The 20,745-nt window shown below is 49.3% G+C and overlaps 1 protein-coding gene across 1 annotated transcript in view; it reads left to right on the top strand.

The window, feature by feature from the left end:
- MAP3K15 (mitogen-activated protein kinase kinase kinase 15) overlaps positions 1–20,631 on the top strand; it is a gene marked incomplete at both ends in the record, with an annotated part of 147,938 nt that extends 127,307 nt beyond the window's left edge. Inside the window, 13 exon segments of the mRNA XM_082680871.1 lie at positions 8,680–8,700; positions 8,703–8,836; positions 12,295–12,478; positions 13,148–13,310; positions 13,747–13,921; positions 14,684–14,869; positions 15,504–15,609; positions 16,554–16,779; positions 18,481–18,571; positions 18,575–18,593; positions 19,495–19,604; positions 19,686–19,762; positions 20,544–20,631. Of these exon segments, the coding sequence (XP_082536997.1) occupies positions 8,680–8,700; positions 8,703–8,836; positions 12,295–12,478; positions 13,148–13,310; positions 13,747–13,921; positions 14,684–14,869; positions 15,504–15,609; positions 16,554–16,779; positions 18,481–18,571; positions 18,575–18,593; positions 19,495–19,604; positions 19,686–19,762; positions 20,544–20,631 (1,580 nt within the window).
- Positions 20,632–20,745: the final 114 nt, after the last annotated feature.

Raw genomic sequence — 20,745 nt, 5'->3', positions numbered from 1 at the left:
TGAATCGAGTTCCCTGTGCTATACAGTAGATTCTCATTAGTTATCTATTTTATACATAGTATCAATAGTGTATATATGTCAATCCCAATCTCCTAATTCATCCCACCCCGCCCCTTTCCCCCTTGGTATCATTACGTTTGTTCTCTGTGTCTGTGTCTCTATTTCTGCTTTGTAAATAAGATTGTCTATACCAATTTTTTCAGATTCCTCATATATGCTTTAATATACGATATTTGTTTTTCTCTTTCTGACTTACTTCACTCTGTATGACAGTCTCTAGCTCCATCCAATGTCTCTGCAAGTGGCACAGTTTTGTTCCTTCTTCTGGCTGAGTAATATTGCATTGTATATATGTACCAAATCTTTATCCATTCCTCCGTCAGTGGACATTTAGGTTGCTTCCATGACCTGGCTACCGTAAATAGTGCTGCAATGAACATTGGGGTGCATGTGTCTTTTTGAATTATGGTTTTCTCTGGGTATATGCCTAGTAGTGGAATTGCTGGGTCATATGGTAGTTCTAGTTTTAGTTTTTAAAGGAACCTCCATACTGTTCTCCATAGTGGCTGTATCAATTTACATTCCTACCAACAGTGAAAAGGGTTCCCTTTTCTCCACACCCTCTCCAGCATTTACTGTTTGTAGACTTTTTGATGATGACCATTCTGACTGGTGTGAGGTGATACCTCACTGTAGTTTTGATTTGCATTTCTCTAATGATTAGTGATGTTGAGCATCTTTTCATGTGTTTGTTGGCCATCTGTATGTCGTCTTTGGAGAAACAAAGGGAAAGTCTTAATGGCACTTTGAGAAGCAAACGAAGTCTGAATCCAGTCATTGAAAGGGTTCCGGCAGATATACAGGCGTGCCTTGTTTAATTGCGCTTTGCTTTGTTGCGCTTCGCAGATAGTGCTTTTTTTTTTTTTTTTTTTTACAAATTGGTTTGTGGCAATCCTGCATTGTTAGATGATGGTGAGCATCTTTTTAGCAATAAAGTATTATTTATTTAGTTGTACTGGCTCTTAGTTGTGGCAGGCAGGCTCCCTCATTGCGGCTCACGGGCTCCTTAGTTGCAGCTCATCAGCTCAGTTGTGGCTTGCCAGCTCCTTCGTTGTGGCGCGCAGACTCCTTAGTTGTGGCATGTGAATTCTTAGTTGCGGCACGCACGTGGGATCTAGTTCCCTGACTAGGGATCGAACCCAGGCCCCCTGCATTGGGAACACAGAGGCTTATCCACTGCGCCACCAGGGAAGTCCCTAGAAATAAAGTATTATTTAATTTAGGTCTGTATGTTGTTTTTTTAGGTATAATGCTACTGCACACTTAATAGACCACAGTATAGTGTGAACATAACTTTTACATGCACTAGGAAACCGGAAAACTCCAGACTCATTTTATTGCCATATTCGCTTTATTATGGTGGTCTAGAACCGAACCTGCAGTATCTCCGGGCTCTGCCTGTACTCATCCACACGCTCGTCCTCATTTAAAGGGTGGACTCCTCTCCCCGTCCCCACTGGTCGGGGTGTCGGTCTTTGCTCCCTCCCTCACCTCTTTCCCTCCTCACCAGATGTGGACAGGAGAGGAGAGGGGCAGAAAGTTGTCACCTGACTAGCACTGTTCTGAGCTGGCTTCCTGTGCTCTGGGTCTGGCCTTTGGTTGCTATTAACTCTTTGCTGCCGGACCCCTCTGAATATAACTCCCGTGTCCGGGACAGGGGCCTCTCCTTTGGCTGGCTACACCTTGCTCCCTCACCCTGGTCTCTTACCCTGCACATTATAACTACCCCTCCATCTTTTTCTACTGAGGGAACCAGGCCTGGAAGGCTGTCTTTGGGCAGGATTCCTTTTAAGAAAGACCCTGTGGCGTAGTGGTTAAGAATCCCCCTGCCGATGCAGGGGACACGGGTTCGAGCCCTGGTCTGGGAAGATCCCACGTGCCGTGGAGCAACTAAGCCCGTGCGCCACAACTACTGAGCCTGTGCTCTAGAGCCCGTGAGCCACAACTACTGAGCCCGCGTGCCACAACTACTGAAGCCCGCGCACCTGGAGCCCGTGCTCTGCACCAAGAGAAGCCACCGCAGTGAGAAGCCCGCACACCTCAACGAAGAGTATTCCCCCCTCTCGCCGCAACTAGAGAAAGCCCGCACGCAGCAACAAAGACCCGACCCAGCCAAAAATAAATAAATAGATAGATAGACAGACAGGCAGGCAGACTGACCCTAAAGCAGGGAACTCTCTGGTGGTCCAGTGGTTAGGACTCTGCACTTTCACTGCCAAGGGCCCGGGTTCAATCCCTGGTTGGAGAACTAAGATCCCGCAAGCCGCATGGCCAAAAAAACCCAAAAAACAAACAAGAGACTAAAGCAATATTTCTGCAACGGGTTTTGCATCTGGTGTCCCTTTTTTACCCGCTGTCAAGAGGGTGCGGTGATATTCCCAGACCATATGGTCCCCACTCTGCTGCTGTCAGCTGCTTTTGCTCCCATGGGAACCAGTCCTCTGTGCAGCTTCTTTGCAGAGGACACATACATATGGAGCTCTGAGTGGGCCCAGTGAGGAGCCCTCACAGGCTCTGGGTTGGGAGGAAGTGGTGGCCCCTCCCTCCAGACCCATCCCTTGGGCAGGACAACTGGGGTGACCCCGGGGGCATGGAAAGCTGCACCTTACTTCTCTTTTTGCTACTTTATTAATATTAAATGTGGAAACTTTGGGCTCTAACACTGTCTCGAGGGGACTGTAGAAGGTGCAAACATGTGTGGCCTCCTTTCAAGTGCACTTATCCTGGGTGGATGTTGAGTTGCTTGAGTCGCCATGGGCCCACACGCTTCTGGGGACAGCTCCTCCCCAACACCTGTAATGAGAGAGGGTACACCTCCCAGCGCAGGCTCTGCTCTCTCACCCCTTTTAACCCTTGATCTGGGTGGAAGGCCCCTGGGCTGGGGGCCCACGGCTTGTGTAACCAGTTATCTGAGACCGCCGTAGAAACATGCGTCTGTGGTCCCTCTCTCACCCCTTGTCTTGGTATCCAGATCATATCTTGGCCCCTCAGTCGAAACTCCTAAATTATCGTCCCGTGTCATGTCTTTTCTTTGCTGATAATTTGAAAATCCTTCTTGGGCCGTTGTCCAGGAGCCCCCAATGGATTTCATGTCCCAAGGGGACTGGGTTGACGCCTGTGGGTCTCCTGATCACCTTGTCCTGAACTCTGCACCACTGCACCCGTGTAGATACCTGAGGGACCATAGGAAACCCCTAAGAGAGCCAGATTTAAGGCGAGCAACATTTCCAGGATCTCTCCATTCATTTGCTCCCCCACCTCCATGGCATCTTCACTTGGTTTTCTCCACAGAAGCCAGTCTTTGGTACAGCTGATGTACACCCACAACGTGCACGCTGCCCCGGGTTGGCCCCTTGACTCTTGGAAATAGTTGTGGGGATCTGTCTCTCATCGTTGGCTGCTTGCTGTGACTGGATGGTTTCCCTATGAATACAGTAGTAAATAAAATGGAGCACCCAGTTCGCTATTACTGCCCTGGGCCTAATACGGAAAGAAAGTTACATGGAAAGAAGTCACATTATGGCTTTGGAAGTTCTTGCATCAGCTGCTCTTAATCAGGCAGCTTTTTCTTCAGTTGTGCTTCTCCTGGATCCATTACTTAGATCAGGGATGTCATGGTGTGTAGCTCCAACTTTGAAGACAGAAGACCTGGGCTTTAGCTTGAATGAATTCCCTAGCTTCTCTGAGCCTTGGTTTCCCCATATGTAAAATGGGAGCAACAGTACATCATACCTCTTCTGCCCGTGCTTATGGAGTTGTGAGAGTCAGATGGACAGTGCTACGTGGAGCTGCTTTGTAAGCCATTGAGTGCCAATTGAAAGTCACATGTTGTGGCCAGAAGCCTCCAAGATGGCCCCCAGTGACCCTCACCTCCTGGTATTCACAGCCTTGTTTGTATTCCCTTCCCGTTGAACACTGCCCGGACTTAGTGACTTGCTTCTAATGAATAGATTAGGACAGAGTGGTGGTGTGTGACCTGGAGGCTAGGTCAGAAAAGGCAGTGTGGCTTTCCTCTTGCTTTCTCTTGGATTACACACTCTGGGGGAAGCCGTATTTTAAGCAGCCTTATGGAGGATCCCATGTGGCGAGAAAACAAAGGCTCTTCCCAACACCCCTGTGAGCTTGGAAGTGAATCCTCCAGCCCCAGTCTAGCCTTCAGATGACTGCAGCCCCAGCCAACACCTTGGCTGCAGTCTGATGAAAGACCCTGGGCCAGATCTACCCGGCCCAGCTGTTACATAACCAGCCCTACATTCCAATCATTAGAAACTGTGTGAGATCATAACTGTTGTTTTAAACTGCTAACGTTTGGGGTAATTTCTTTTTTTCCTAGCATGCAATAAGTTACTTTTTTTTTTATTGGAGTATAGTTTATTTACAATGTTGTGTTAGTTCCACCTGTACAGCAAAGTGAATCAGTTATACATATCTCCACTCTTTTTTTAGATTCTTTTCCCATATAGGCCATTACAGAGTACTGAATAGAGTTCCCTGTGCTGTACAGTAGGTCCTTATTAGTTATCTGTTTTATATATCGTAGTGTGTATATGTCGATCCCAATCTCCCAATTTATTCCTCTCCCCCTTATCCCCTGGCAACCATAAGTTTGTTTTCTACATCTGTGACTCTACTTCTGTTTTGGTTCATTTGTACCCTTATTTTAAACTCTGCATATAAGCAATATCATATGATATTTGTCTTTCTCTGTCTGGCTTAACTTTACTCAGTATGACAATCTCTATGCCCATCATGTTGCTGCAAATGGCATTATTTTGTTCTTTTTTATGGCTGAGTAATATTCCATTGTATATATGTACCAAATATTCTTTATCCATTCCTCTGTTGATGGACATTTAGGTTACTTCCATGTCCTGGCTATTGTAAATAGTGCTGCAGTGAACATTGGGGTGCATGTATCTTTTCGAATTATGGTTTTCTCTGGGTATATGCCCTGGAGTGGGATTGCTGGGTCATACGGTAGTTCTATTGTTAGTTTTTTAAGGAATCTCCATACTGTTCTCTATAGTGGCTATACCAATGTACATTCCTACCAACAGTGCAAAAGGGTTCCCTTTTCTCCACACCCTCTCCAGCATTTATTGTTTGTAGACTTCTTGATGATGGCCATTCTGACCAGTGTGAGGTTATACCTCATTGTAGTTTTGATTTGCATTTCTCTAATGATTAGTGATGTTGAGCATCTTTTCATGTGTTTGTTGGCCATTTGTGTGTCTTCTTTGGAGAAATGTCAATTTAGATCTTATGCCCATTTTTTGATTGGGTTGTTTGTTTTTTTGATATTGAGCTGCATGAGCTGTTTGTATATTTTGGAGATTAATCCCTTGTTGGTCGCTTCATTTGCAAATATTTTCTCCCATTCTGAGGGTTGTCTTTTTGTTTTGTTTATGGTTTCCTTTGTTGTGCAAAAGCTTTTAAGTTTAGTTAGACCCCATTTGTTTATTTTTGTTTTTATTTTCATTACGATACGGGTCAAAAAAGATCTTGTTGCGATTTATGTCAAAGAGTGTTCTGCCTATGTTTTCCTCTAAGAGTTTTATTGTGTCTGACCTTACATTTAAGTCTTTAGTCCATCTTGAGTTTATTTTTGTGGATGGTGTTAGGGAGTGTTCTATTTCATTCTTTTACATGTAGCTGTCCAGTTTTCCCAGCACCACTTATTGAAGAGACTGTCTTTTCTCCATTGTATTTCCTCGCCTCCTTTGTCATAGATTAGTTGACCATAGGTGCGTGGGTTTATCTCTGGGCTTTCTATCCTGTTCCCTTGATCTATGTTTCTGTTTTTGTGCCAGTACCATACTGTCTTGATTACTGTAGCTTTGTAGTATCGTCTCAAGTCAGGGAGCCTGATTCATCCAGCTCCATTTTTCTTTGGGGTAATTTATTATATAGCAGTAAATAACTAATATGGATGTCATTGCTAAGTCCCTACCTTTAGAAAGAGTGATGTTCACTATGGTTCCATATAAAGAAAATCTCCAAATTTAGCATTAAGCAGACTAATCCTCCAATTGTGAAACAGTTGTACTAAGGACAGTTATTCAGTCAGGGTCAATAAGCCATTGCAATTTGGTTTAGTGCTATTTTCTACTGCTGCATAACTTTCTAAGTTTATTTTCTTTTTTAAGAATTAACTTTTAGAGATTATATTAGGATCCAGGCAGGAAAATTGAAATCACCCCAGTTATTTTTACAGAGAGAATTTAGTTGAAAGAACTGTTTCCTGGGACTGAGTTATCAGAAAGCAGCCTACATCCCTAGGGCCTGAGGGAGCAAAGGGGAGGGTGGGATTCAAACCTTTCAGTGGGGGATGCCACTGGGCTGGAGCACGTAACTCTGAGAGGGCAGGTTCTGGAAGTGGGGGGGGGGACAAAAAAGCTGGGAATGAGCCAAGCGCTGCTACTGGAACCACCTGAGGGTCCAAAGTGACGCTTGCTAACCAACCTCTCCTTCCTGTCGCTTGTGCACAGGCATGCTCTCTCCCTCCAACCCCTCCCAACCCACCAGGGAGCAGCAGACAAGGCAGAAATGTGGTTTGCACAGTCCCAGACCCAGCATAGCAGAGCTGAGAGATAACAGCCTAATAAACAGCACAGCGTCACGTCTTTCCTAAGTTAATGAATTATGGGTTAGTTAGAAGGCACATTCCCTGCCAAGGCCTCTCTCTCTGTTGTTCACTGTAGTAGGAGCCTGTAGGGGATGTGGTGTCACTGAAAGTTCCCTTCCTGGGGCTCTGAGATTTCCTGACACTGCAACAAGTGCTACGAGCCTCCATCTCGCCCAACCCTGCAGCCAACCGAACACTTGCCCACCAGGCTTTCAGCTCGGGAGACCAAAGCCATCATTTTTGCCCTGCTGGTTTCTTGCACTCACTGATACAACCTAATGTATATTTAACTTTAAATTAGGAAGAATGAAATAAAATTTAAAAATTTTTTAATTTAAATTCATTTCTTCAGTGTCACCGGCCACATTTCAAGAGCCCAGCAGTGCTACGTGGCTAGTGGCTACCATACTGAACTGCACAGAATAGAACATTTCCATTATTGCAGAACATCCTATTGGTCGGAGCTGTCCTAGAGCCTTTAAAATGCTCATGGGAAAGAAACAAGCTGGTAAGACATTGGATGTTCAAGAGGAGGAGGATGTAGTAGGTAGCATCTCCAAGCTTATTTTAACCAATGAGCCCTTTATTTGCATTGATCAAGACTCAGGAAACCTACTTTGGTTTTGTGATCTTGAGGCAGAGACTGGAATTTCTCTGTGCCTCAGTGTTCTCTATTCACACCATGGCCAGTATCATTTCTGAGTTCGCTGTTTATTATAAACCTCTTTGCCAGCATGTAGCATCTGCTGCTGTTGCTTCCACATTCCCCTTGCCTCTTGCCTCAGGATTAGTTTCAAGGGAAACCAAAGATTTTACTCTTAGCGCCCTTGATTGACCTCCCTGCCCCATCTCTCCAGCAACCCCTTCCCCTCCCTGATCACCACCTTCCCTGTGGCAGCCCCTGGTGGCTCGTGATCCACAGGAGAAAGTCCAAAGCCAGAACCTTCAGAACACACAGCGCTCCTGGGTCCACTCTATACTTCACGCCCACGGGCTTTGGCTCGAGCTCTTCACCTTGCCCAGAAGTTCTCCTGTTCCTTTGTCCACCTCTTCGAGCCTCATGGCGGGAGTCTACTTCACTGGCGGCCCAGCCACCACCCGTTTGGATTGGCCACCATGTTCATGGCAAGGTCATGCTTTGCCCTGCCTGCTCCTGGCCAATGACCGAGCATGGTGAGGGTACTAGAAACAGTGTGGCGCTCTTCCAGTGGGCAGCTTTGGGTCAGGGCCTCCCCGGTGGCCTGGCCAAAGCTGTCTCAGAGGTGCTCTGCCATCAAGATGCTTCCTTCCCGCTCCTTTCGCAGGGGTCAGACCTGCACTGCAGTCTGACAGCTCCCCCTGCCCAGCCTGCTCCCTCCCCCTTTATCCGTCATACCCCTTCTCGCAGTAAATCTCTTGTATGTCTAATTCTGACTTGGTATTATTTCTCAGAGACCCAAATTGACACAGCTAGAGCTTCCCCTGACTCAAACCAGGCAGAATCAAGCACTTTTCCATCCATGTTCTCAGCGCCTTCTGTGTATACCTGTTAGAGCACTTCCTACATTCACCATCACCACTGCCACCCTCCTCGTCACCACCCTCCTTGTCGCCACCCTCCTCGTCACCACCCTCCTCGTCACCACCCTCCTTGTCGCCACCCTCCTCGTCACCACGTCTTCTCCACTGGGCAGTGTCTAAAGGTCAGGCACCACATTTCTTACATTCTGGTCCTCCTGTATCTGCCATGCACTAATATGTGTTGATTGAATTAGATTGGGCCCATTTATCCTTCGAGGGGCTGAGTGATCCTCTGTCAACGTTGACTAGTGTTAAAGAAAGGCATTTGCATGTGTCTGGTCAAAGAAGAGATGCAGTGACATCATTTACGCATGAGACCGGCCCCCGTGTGTCATTAATACGAGAGTTAAAGTTCACACACTCGTTTACTAATGGTCCACTTAGTTTTTAAACAATATGGTACCCACCATCTTTGTTGTATTTTTTCCCAATAGGCACTCTGCAGTACATGGCGCCGAGATTATTGATCGAGGACCTCGTGGGTATGGTGCCCCGGCTGATATCTGGGCCCTGGGCTGCACCGTCATTGAGATGGCCACCAGCAGGCCTCCGTTCCATGAGCTCGGTGAACCGCAGGCAGCCATGTTCAAAGTAAGACATGTTGGATGGTTTAGGTTGCTGGTGTTGGAGAGAGAGAATTCAAATCAAAAATCTCCCAATCCAGAAACCTCTCCACAAAGGTGGAAGAGAAAGCATACAGGTTGTTTTGTTTTGTTTTGTTTTTGAATAAGCATAAAATCAGAATGTGATGTGCGTCACAGGCACAAGAGAGTGGAGCGCTAAGAGACTGGAAAGCGGAACTCAGCCTTTCCTCTAGCCAAGCAGATGCAGCCCTTTACATCCGTGTTCTGAAGAGAAATGCTGACTAGTCCTCAGGTGCAAGGACTAGACAGCACCACTGGTCACAGGAGTTCACCCGAGGTTCCCCTGACAACTAGAGTGACCACTTGTGTTAGCTAATTGGCTTTACCCAAAGGAAAGATCAACTTCTCAAACCTTTAGGACGGGACGTAGTTCTGGAGCAAAAGGCTCCACTGAAGTTAGGCTCCTGCTTTCCCACAGAAACCCGGAAATTGGAGCGCTACCTTCCTCGGTGGTGGCATTCCAAAGAGATGGCTCCCAGGTCCTTGAGAAAGATATTTCTGGCAAGAGGCTTATTTGGCTTTTAAAAAGGTTTACATATATCTCGAAGAGAGACACAGAACTTAGAATGACAGGTTTTCTAAAGTGAATGCTCTAAGAAAGGTGGGGGGTATCTCTTTCTTTCTTTCCAACTGAGGGAGTTAAGCTTCTTAGTTAATCTGTACGCGCTCTTACACTGGGTAAGGCTCAAGGGCCGCGTTGGGTGTGTCTTTGGAGGACAGCTTTCTGTCTAGATTTGGAGAGGAGGATCTTTGGGTATCAGATGCTGTCTCCTTTGTCCTTCTAAAAGCCTTCCCAGAGCTGACAGGAAGGGTGACCCGTGTGTTGAGGCCCACGTGGTACTGACTGGCCCTATGGGTGGGGCTTTACACTGGACATGCTCCCTTGGGAAGGGACGTGGTTGCTTGCGAGCCCAAGGGAAGCTGATGCGAGGACAGCCAGTGTATCCGAGGTCAGGTCTGCGGCTTCTGGCTCCGTGGACGCTTGGAGAAGTTGAAGAGCAGCTGTAGCCTTCAGAGGTCGTTACCAGCACTGACCTTCCGCGGAGCACTTTTGTTTGCCCCAAAGATAAGAAGGAAGAGAGCAGGGTCCCAGAAGGCTAAGTGGCCACTGCTTACGGATGACAAGGTCACAGTACATGGAAGCAGCCTGATGGAACGTGATTCCAGAGGCCTTTCTTCCTGCTTCTCTACCAAGCCTGGTGGCCTCCCAGGCCTGTCAGCCCCACAGCCTCCCCGCCTGCATCCTTGCCAGGCCCTCTGGCTCAGTCTCTTCGGCAGAAGGAACTCAAAGGCCCGAGTGCAGGGCTCTGCCCATGAGCTGGGTGCAGCCTGCTCAGCGGGTTCTGAACGCCCTGTGCTCTGATGCCTTGGTGCACTCCTCAGCCCAGCCCCTGCAGAAGGTTCTCTGAGCTTCCCACCCTCCCAGCAGCTGTGAGATAGCCCTAAAGGCAAGATCTCAAGTTGACGAGTGTCTCCTGGCACCTGCAATCCCAACAAGACCCTGAACACCGCGGCTGGCAGGCAGCAGTGACCTTCCAGCCTTTCCATGCCTGTCCAGGATGGAGCCACCTGGGGCTGGCAAAGATCTTCCTGCAGCTTCAGTTACAGGCCTCGGAATAAATAGCAGCTGGTGGGCTTCCCTGGTGGCGCAATGGTTAAGAATCTGCCTGCCAATGCAAGGGACATGGGTTCGAGTCCTGGTCCGGGAGGATCCCACATGCAGCGGAGCAACTAAGCCCGTGCGCCACAACCACTGAGCCTGCTCTCTAGAGCCCACGTGCCACAACTACTGAAGCCCGCGTGCCACAACTACTGAGCCTGTGCTCTAGAGCCCGTGAACCACAACTACTGAGGCCTGCGTGCCTAGAACCTGTGCTCTGCAACAAGAGAAGCCACCGCAGTGAGAAGCCCGCGCACCGCAACGAAGAGTAGCCCCCGCTCGCTGCAACTAGAGAAGGCCACGCACAGCAACGAAGACCCAACACAGCCAAAAATAAATAAATTTATTTTTAAAAAAAACAAAAAAAACCGTAGTGCCCATGTTTGCACTTTTCTTCTTGAGAGCCTGGGGAGAAGCTACTCCCTTCCTCTGTGAGTTCTTGTCCTGAGTTTTTGTCTCTGGACCCCCCAGTGCCCTTAGATCCCCACCCCTCAGGCGAGGGGTGCCAGCTGGAATGTGCCCTGCATTTCACATCTTGCGGGTTGAATTCTATCCAGTGTTCAGTGTTCTCAAAATCCAAAACTCGTTTTTTGAAAATGTTGTGTTATTGTGGTAAGAACACAACATGAGATTTACCCTCTTAACAGTATTTTTGAGTCAAGGTCCAGCACTGTACAGCAGATCGCTGGAAATTATTCATCTAAGTGCCATGTGTGCCCAGTGGATAGTAATGCCCCATTTCCCCCTCCCCTCAATGCCAAACTCTCCATCCTGCCCATGAGGAGCAGCGTGTGAGAAGCGGTTGGTGCGCCCCTGGTGCAGGGACTTCAGGCTGTGAAGTCGGAGGCTGGCGGTTTGCTCTCGGCAGCGCCCCGGTCTCACTGAGCGGGCAGGGGAGGCCGCGCCAGCCCCATGGTTGCCGAGGAGCTGGGAATGGGGTGCATCTGGAGGACAGAATGGCTTCCACTCCTGGCTCATTGGGTGGGCTTGGAGACCATGAGGAGAAGACCGCGAACTTTAAAGATGACAACTCCTCAGATGAATGGAGAGCCGTCCCTGATGGGAACGGTCACGCAGGATGGATGAGCCGGACTCGTGGAAGCATTCCCGTGTCACAGTGAGATGTGACGACTCAGCCCAAACTCCTCCCCCACAGGGCGCAGGGACAGAGAGCCTGCGGCAGGACGATGATGAGCTAGCCAGCAGTGGAGCTGAAGCAGAAATTGCAGCAGGAGCCTGAACAGGAAAGGGCAGCGCCGCCTCCCTCAGCCAGTTGCACCCCGTGGGGATGAGGGCTTGGGCCCTGAGTTACCAGCCTCCAGGTTTGCTCTGCCTGTGGTTTACAGCTGGAAGTTGGAGGTTTGGGCTGTGAAGGCGTAGAGACTGAGAGGCCAGGGCGCGATGCTCTCAGAGGGCCTCTCACACGTGGCCTTTCATCCTGGGCGTCCTCCCTGCGTAGTGATCTCAGAGCTCCGAGAGGACTCGAGCAGAAGCCCCAAGGCCTCTTAAGGCCTAGGCTCTGAACCCCCCACCAGTATCACTTCCCCCACAATCTACTGGGCAAAGCAAAGTCCCCAGAGGCCAGCCGGGGCTAGGACATGGATAGCAGTCATGGAGGCCATTGTTGGAATCCATCATCAGCCCCTCCTAGGATGGCAGATACAGGAGCTTTGTGTGGAAGGTATGTACACCTGGATTTGCCCGAGACCACACTGTCTCATCGGTCACCTCTGCCTTCATTGCAGGTGGGCGTGTTTAAGATTCACCCTGAGATTCCAGAAACCCTTTCAGCGGAAGCTAGAGCCTTCGTTTTATCCTGTTTTGAGCCTGACCCCCACAAACGTGTCACCGCTGCTGGACTGCTCCAAGAGGGTTTCTTAAGGCAGGTGAACAAGGGCCAGAAGAACCGAATTGCTTTTAAGCCGGCAGGTGAGGCCTGCTGGGATGGCAGAGGTGACGGCTCTCCCGAGCGCTGAGCTTCCCACATGGTGCCCATGTTTGTGAAGAGCGGTGGGGCTGGTGCATTAGGTGTGGGACGCGGAGACACAGGGAGCCCCATAGGTGACAGCGATGAACCTCACATGCCCAATGCTCCGTTAAAGCCTTTCCTTTGGGATTGTGCCAGGGAGGGAGGTGGGAGGTACCCTGGCTGGGGTTTTGTGTCTTCCCCAGGTGCAGAACCTGGCGCTTCATCTTTGGAGCCTGGCCTGTCACCCTGTGCTGCTCCCGACCTTGGTTAAAGGGTGTCTGTCCTGCAGGCCACCGAAGCAAGCAACACCTTCTGGGGCAGTAGGTCCTACCGGGCAGTGATATACGAGTGGTCCCGGTGTGGATGGGGCGGGAGCTGGGACAGGGTGCCTCAGCATCTTGCACCCAGAGAGCAACTCGCTGTCTCAGCGTGTCCGAAGGGCTGGTTAGAAATGCGGAGTCTTGGGCCCACCCCGGACCTGCTGAAGCAGAACCTCCATCTCCCCAGGATCCCTGGGTGATCGCTTGCACCCCCAGTTAGAGCAGCGCGGGCTTAGGCCCCTGGGTGCGTCACGTGGCCCAAGGGGCTGCCTGGGGCTCACTGTCCCCATCCCCGGCTGCCCCGCACAGAGGGTCCCAGGGGCGCCACGCTGCCCCTGCCCCTGGCGGGAGAGCTGATGGGCGGCAGCAGCAGCAGTGAGCATGGCTCGGTCTCCCCACACTCCGATGCCCAGCCCGACGTGTTCTTCCAGAAGTCCCAGACGCCCACGCATCGGCTCAGCCACCTGCTCAGGTACGGCCACCCCCCACTCGGAGGACAGAGTCCCTCCCAGGTGTAAACCAGATGGCCGCGAAGGGCTTTTGCTTCCTTTCTGCACGATCAGCAGGGCAGCCGGGGCGGCCACTGACAGTGAGAGAGAGGAGGGCAGTGAGGTCACTCTCTGTCCCTTCCCCTCCCCCCTCCTCTTCCTCCCCTCCCCCTCTCCTCTTCTTCCCCTCCCCCTCGTCGCTTCCCCTTCCCCTTCCCTCCTGTTTCCTCCTCCTCCCCTGTCACCCCTTATTCTCTCCCTCTTACCCCCTCCTTCCCCCTCCCTCCTTTCCCCGTCTTTCCCCTCGCCCCTAACACTGGTGCATCTTCCTGAGGGTGGGGCTGCGGCGGAGCCACCTCTCAGCCCCTCCCCCACGGTGTCCCTGGGAGGCGGGGGATTGTCGCCTGCGTTTGTCCGCAGTGTTCCTGATGAGAGCTCGGCCTCTGAGGACCGGAGCGCAGCCTCGTCCCTGGAGGACAGCGACCTGGGCCTCTTCCTGCTGCGCAAGGACAGCGAGCGCCGTGCCGTCCTCTACAGAATCCTCTGGGAGGAGCAGAACCAGGTGGCTTCCAACCTGCAGGAGTGCGTGGCCCAGGTACAGGCCGAGTGCGGGAGCTGCAATCCCACGCCCTCCGCCCAAGGCCAGGTCCCAGAAGAGGTCCAAATGGGACTGGTGTTCCTGCTGCCCTAGAACATTTGCACAGTTACAAGAACCACCCTAAGTATTTCCCAACGTCCTTCCCTTTTCCAACAAAACAAAAGAAAATACACACACAAAAAAAAGACTCCATTGAAGCCTGATTTTGCATTTGCGGAACACTGCAGTGAAACCAGGCACTGATGGGGCAGTGCTGCCTCCTGGTGGAAAACAAGCCAAATGACAGCACAAAGCCCAGTTAACCCCCAGCTGCACCAGTTGCCCTCAGAAGCTGGGAGAACAGCCGCTTTAGGAAGAAAGGTTACGGATGGAAATGTTTGAGTTTTAACTCATTTTGGATGGGAAAAGGTCCTTCTAGCAAGAGGCCACTGCCCCCTATGAACTGTGCCTTGTGACAAGGCCTGTTGGGGGTGGAGGGTGGTTTACAAGGGGTTAAACAGGATGGCAGACCATTCCTTGAGGGGCTTAGTTCTGTTGTTTGCGGGCCAGAGAGGAGAAGGGGGCCACATAACCCTCTAACAGGAAGGATATGGAGGAAATTCCAGGACCAGAGCCCGTGTCTTGCCTGGAAAATCCCCAGTTCCATTAGCAAATGGACAGTCTGGTTAATCCAGTTGCCCAAAGTACTTCTTGGATTTTCCCTCCCTCTCTCTGAATTACTCAGTGACTGATTTTTTTGGGTGGGGGGTTGGTGATCAGAGTTCGGAAGAGTTGCATCTCTCAGTCGGCCACATCAAGCAAATAATTGCGATCCTGAGAGACTTCATCCGCTGCCCGGACCACAGGGTGATGGCGTCCACGATATCAAAGCTAAAGGTGGACCTGGACTTTGACAGCTCGTCCATCAATCAGATTCATCTGGTACTCTTTGGATTTCAGGATGCTGTAAGTGCTCCATTTGGCCCTAGAGAACATGCCAGAAGGTAGGAAGCCCACTGAAGTGGCTCACAGCCAAGACCATGGAGTTCGATTACCATCATCTCCCGTAGTCTCCATCTCTTCTCACCTGTTTACGCCTGAATCCCGAGTGTCAGCAGTTTTCTAAACACTGAATATGTGTATACAAGTGACTGGTCTGATTGCATTATGGCCACGGAGAGCAGGAGTATAGGATTTGGGAACGAGTGGCATCTGCCAGCTGGGTAGGTGTGGGGTTTAAGCTTATGTGTCTGCCCGAACAGGTGTGAGTTCCTCCAGGCCCAAGGTCGTGTCTGGCTTAGCTTTGTGTCTCAAGTCCCCAACACAGAGCCTGAGGTTTCATAGATGCTTCATAAATGTTCGTTGAATAAACAATGAAGAGGCCCGTGCAGTAGCTCCGATCTCTGTACCTGTCCCCTAGACCCCCGTGTGACTTGGGGTCAGCTTAAAGGAAGACTCAGTCCAGAAGAAACATAAGTCAGGCAGAAACTCAGGGCAGCACGGTTAACCCTTTATCTCAGAGTAGAAGCAAATTCGAATTAGTAAGAACTATTTCTTAAAAGTACAATGGACCAGAAATCTGGATTTTTGTGATTTGTAGGTAAATAAAATTTTGAGGAACCACTTAATTAGGCCCCACTGGATGTTTGCGATGGACAACATCATCCGTCGAGCGGTGCAGGCTGCAGTCACCATCCTCATCCCAGGTAAGGGCCCTCTTTTTGGTCAAGGTCAACTTCAGGTGGCTATGGAAAAGGTCAAACAGGTCCTCTGTACTCACCAATTGTTGCTTTCCCTTTCCCATCTTGGCTATGTACGTCTCTGCAATTAAGTAAATGATGTCACAGACCCCTTTAGGGCCGAGATTCTGTGATTCTGAGAACATCTCCTGGTGATGTATTTTTACACGCCCCTAGGCATAACTGAGGAGCACGCACCGCAGGTAGACTAAACTCAGGATCTCAAAGGAGCACTGAGCCTGACGGCCTGGCTCCTACAGTGCGTCATCTTGTGTGCTCAGCAACGCCTCCTAGTTGGTTGACGATTTAACGGCTCAGTCTCCTCTCTCAGAATCATCATGTGGCAGCTACAGAAATCTTTGGCTTTTTATAGGCTCTATTTTTGAAATGTTAGAGCAGCTTAATACCCAAGTTGATTCTCCTTCCGCGGTGCCTTCTTCCTAGGAAGGGAAGCTATGTGGCGCTTCGGTTAACACTGCCCCTTCCTCTCATTACTTTGCTCCCTCCCTGTCCTCTGCCTGCTCCCCTGAATGCACTCTGCCCAGGCTCAGCTTCTGGGAGTGGCTTGTTAAACCCCAGGACTTCATTATTCCCCAGTCCAAGCAGGAAAGTGTTTGTAGTAAAAAACACAGGCCTGGGTGGAAGCCCGCTTGTCCCTTTTTAAAACTGCCCTTGGCTAACTAAACACCTTGAAGTCTGTTTCCTCATCTGTGAAGTGGTGGGGACCATCTTTTCACTGCAGAGCTAAGTGAAATAGTCTCCTCTCCATTTTATAAAGTCAGCAGTCCCCTGATGGAGCATCGCATTGGCCTGGCCGGCCTCTGAACAGCCACGTTTGCTGGCCCGGGACATAAGCTACACCAAGCCCTGGCCTTGTTGAACCGTGGTCCTTTTCTTCCGTGATTCCACAGAGCTCCGAGCCCACTTTGAGGCTGGCTCAGGGACCAAAGGGGTGGATAAGGACACGGATGAGGCAGAAGAGGACTATGCCCCGGCAGACCCACGCGGGAGCGAGGCGCAGGTGGCGTGTGGGTGGAGCAGGCCCGTTTCAGCAGTTGCCCAGGAGGCCCAGCCCCAGCAGCTCCACCAGCAGCATCTGAGCCTCCAGCTGAGCAAGCTCAGGCAGGAGACCAACAGGTGGGCAGGGGTGGGACAATGACCTGGACTAGCCCGTCAACTCAGTGGTCGAGTGCCTCACCCAGGTCTCAGAAAAGCATCTTTACCCCCCAAGGAACTGCCCAAGGAGATATTCTCAGCTTCAACTGGGGGACTAGAAGGATGCCCCCCTTTTTTTTTTTAATGCTAGGAGTCAGAGACGTAGAGTGCCTTGCCACAAGCCGTACTAAAGGCAGCAGCATCTCAGAGTTTTCTCTGTCTCTTTACCGAGGTGGGTTCCCTGACATGGTGTGTGGGTCCAGCAACTCGGGGGGGACATCTGCGGCCTGCCCCTGCCGAAGTAGCTGAGTTGGGGGTCAGTTAGCACTGCGTTGATGGACAGGTATCCCATAACCCTGACCCCAAGTAAGTCTGCCCTGTCCTCTTTGAATCTCTCCCTTGTGTTTTGTCATGATCCCTAGGCAGGCATTAGTGAACCACCTTCCCCGACAGCGGACCCTGGCACTGCCGTGAGGTTCCCACAAGAGTTGGGCCCTTTTGTTTATTTCCAGGCACATAGTAGGTGTTCAAAACGTATTTGTTAAATGAACAAAAAGATTCCCATTTGCGCTGGGGAACCACGTCATCAGTGGGCTTAGCAAACTAGTTGGTACTGGTTCCAAATGATGCCTTGTTGCCCAGTGGTCATTGGGAATGCTAAAATTTAACGGGGACAAACAGTGTCAGGCATACCTATTTCGGAAGAAAAGTTGTACACACCCCTAGGGATCTCTGAAGTTTAATTTTAGGCAGATCTAATCATTTCTTTTTAGAAAGGCCCAGTTTTAATTAACTGGTAGTGGTGGCAAAACTCTTTTTAAGTTTTGAAAAAATGACAAATGTGAAAGTTGATAGTAGTACGTAGCCCTTCTTTAAAATGTGTTTCTGGTAAGGTTTATAATCACCAGATTCATAAAATGTTATATATGGGTTCAAAGGTTATTCCTTTCCAGGGTCAATATTGTTATCTTCCATCTCAGTAGAATTAGTAATGAGACAGCAGCCAGTACCTGACTGCGAATGGCTGACAGACACACAGCTCCTACAGACACGCCTGCCCTTGTAGGATGGAGATGCCTTAGCTGTTGCTGGGCACAGCAGGAAGGCACCTTTGGCCCTGAGTGATGCTGACGAGGGTAACACATCTGTCCTGAGTAGTGTCTGTGAGACCAAGCCCCGTGAAGCGTTTAGCGCAGTCTTGGGTAAGTGTTCGCAGTAGTGTCCCTCTCACCTTCCAAGCAGCAAGAGTCTTTCCTGCAGTTCCTACTTCCCCCTAGCTGTTCCAACAGCAGCAGGGCTTCTATCTCCTTGGCTTACTCTCTGGTGAGGAGGGAAGGGCCTGACCACTAGTTTCAGTGACTTGACCTGACTTAGGGAGACAAGTTGGCTGAGTTCTACTGATCACCATCAGGTTATCTTTTGGTTCATGATACATATTCTGAGGCAAAATATACCCACGCCCTGAGCGTTGGTCTTTGTTTACAAGGGGAGGGAGCACAATAAAGGTGCTCATGTACAGGCTGAAACCTGATCACACAACTTTGAAGAAACTAGACTGACCGATGGGATTGTGCCTTTTTTATTTTTTTTAAACCTCTGAATTGTTCAACAAATGTTTGAATTGAATTGAATGGTATTACGCTCTCTCTGGAGGATGGCTTTTTTTTTTTTTTTTTAAACCAGACTTTTGGAACACCTAGTTCAAAAAGAGAGAGAGTACCAGAATCTTCTACGGCAAACCCTAGAACAGAAAACTCAAGAATTGTATCACCTGTAGTTACAACTCAAATCTAATGGTGAGTGATTTTCCACTTGCTCTGACTTATGTGTGTGTGAGACCATTCAAAATCTGGCTAGTACTCTAGTCAGCCTTGAAACAGTTGAGGTTATTCTCGATCAGACCAGTAAGTACTCCAGTAAAATTCCGGAATACTGGTCAATAATAAAAAGGAACTATCAGTACATTCAAAAGCAGATGAATCGCAAATGCATTATGCAAGTGAGAGAAGCCAGATTCAAAAGGCTACATATTATGATTCCGTAAATGTAGAACGTTTATAGGAAATTCTATTAAAGGCAAAACTACAGGGACAGAAAATAGAACTGGGTGGGGGGGTGGAATTGATGATAAAAGGCCACGAGAACGTTCTGGCGTGATAGAAATATCTCTACCTTGATTGTGGTGGTGGCTATGTGACTCTGCTTGTCAAAGTTCTTAGCACTGCATACCTAAAAAGGGTGGTTTACGGCATAAATTATACCTCAGTCAACCAGCCTTATGCATTTGGTGCCCAAAAGGGCTACAGGTGCCTCTTGGAGTGGGGAATGGATATGGAGTGGGGAATGGATAAGCTGTGAGGCCAAAAATCTCAGTATTAAAACCTATCTCCTCATTTGAATTCCAGTGCAGTTACGGATATGATTTCTTAGAAAAGGCATTTTAAAGATGGGAATACACATTTAAAGTAGGAGATAATTAGTTTGAAGTATCACAGGTAAGGAACATTTTTAATCTCTGGAAAGTGACTCCAAGGACTATGGACTGTTGCACAGTGTGTAGCAGAGCAGCTGAGCCAGGTTTAATCCATTTCCTTTTCACATCACATTCTGGAATAATAGTTTATTTGATCCAACTTGTTACTTGAAGAATTTTGCTGTTACACATCAGTATACAACATAACTTTCTAATCCTTACAGAGATTACAGAGAACTCAGCCTCCCCTCCTCGGTCTTATGGGCAGAGAACAGAAGAAGAGCTTGTCGACTGGTTGCAACTGCAAGGAGCAGATACGAAAACAATTGAAAAGGTAAACTTACAACCAACAAACCATTCCTGTGCTATCATTACAGAGCTGCTTAGCTCTTAATGTATTTGATCTTTGTTTCAGATTCTTGAAGAAGGTTATACACTTTCTGATATTCTTAATTATATCACTAAGGAAGACCTAAGGTACCTTAGACTACGGTGAGAATAGCCTCAAAACACTTCGTGGAACAGAAAATGACTTTTTTGGTGTAATTAGGCTTTTTTTTTTGCGGTACGCGGGCCTCTCACTGCTGTGGCCTCTCCCGTTGCGGAGCACAGGCTCCGGACGCGCAGGCTCAGCGGCCATGGCTCACGGGCCCAGCCGCTCCGCGGCATGTGGGATCTTCCTGGAGCGGGGCACGAACCCCTGTCCCCTGCATCAGCAGGCGGACTCTCAACCACTGTGCCACCAGGGAAGCCCCTGTAAAAACTACCAACCTCGCTCCAAACTCTGGAGTTTTTCAAGGTTAAAGTTGGGGAAAAGCTGAGAGGGGGCAGAAGCTAAAGGCCCAGTAGAAAAAGTCAAGAGACAGGCCTGGCTGGGAGTGGAGTGAAGCGAGACATGAGATGCTAGTGGGCTACTACACCCAAAGCCTTCTTTCTTTAACTTGCACCCTGCCTTCTCATCCCCACGTCATCTTAAATAGTCTGCTCTGCACAGATGCAGCAGCACGCCTGTACAGTACCTCTCGGGCCATGTCCCACTCCTGCTAAGGCACAAGTGTCACCTCCATATGTGAAGAGAACATATTCCTGTTTTAGTTAAGTAAGTTTTCAAGTTAGGGACTGCATTTTTAAGACTAGACAACAAATCTAGACAAGTCTGGAAGGATATACTATAGCTTTTGCCATAAGGCCTCCTAAAGAAGTATTCTGCTGTGTTGCTTTGAAGTTGTCTTCTCTTACGACTCTCTAAAGAAGACTCCTGTTTGTTTCGTAGTGGTGGTCTCCTCTGCAGGCTCTGGACTGCAGTCTCCCAGTACAGAAGACAGGCTCAGGGGACCCCGGCAACCCAAGATGAGGCTTAATCAATCAGCTAAGCCAGGGGACACAGGGAGCAAAGAGCGGACAACATACACACGAATTCTGCTGCACTTACGCAAGGAAAACACCGCTTGTTCAATGAACAATTTAAGAACTTG

This window comes from Grampus griseus, assembly GCF_964374135.1.
Source record: "Grampus griseus genome assembly, chromosome: X".
Classification (NCBI taxonomy): Eukaryota; Metazoa; Chordata; class Mammalia; order Artiodactyla; family Delphinidae; genus Grampus; species Grampus griseus.
This window is presented reverse-complemented; position numbering and strand designations above follow the sequence as displayed.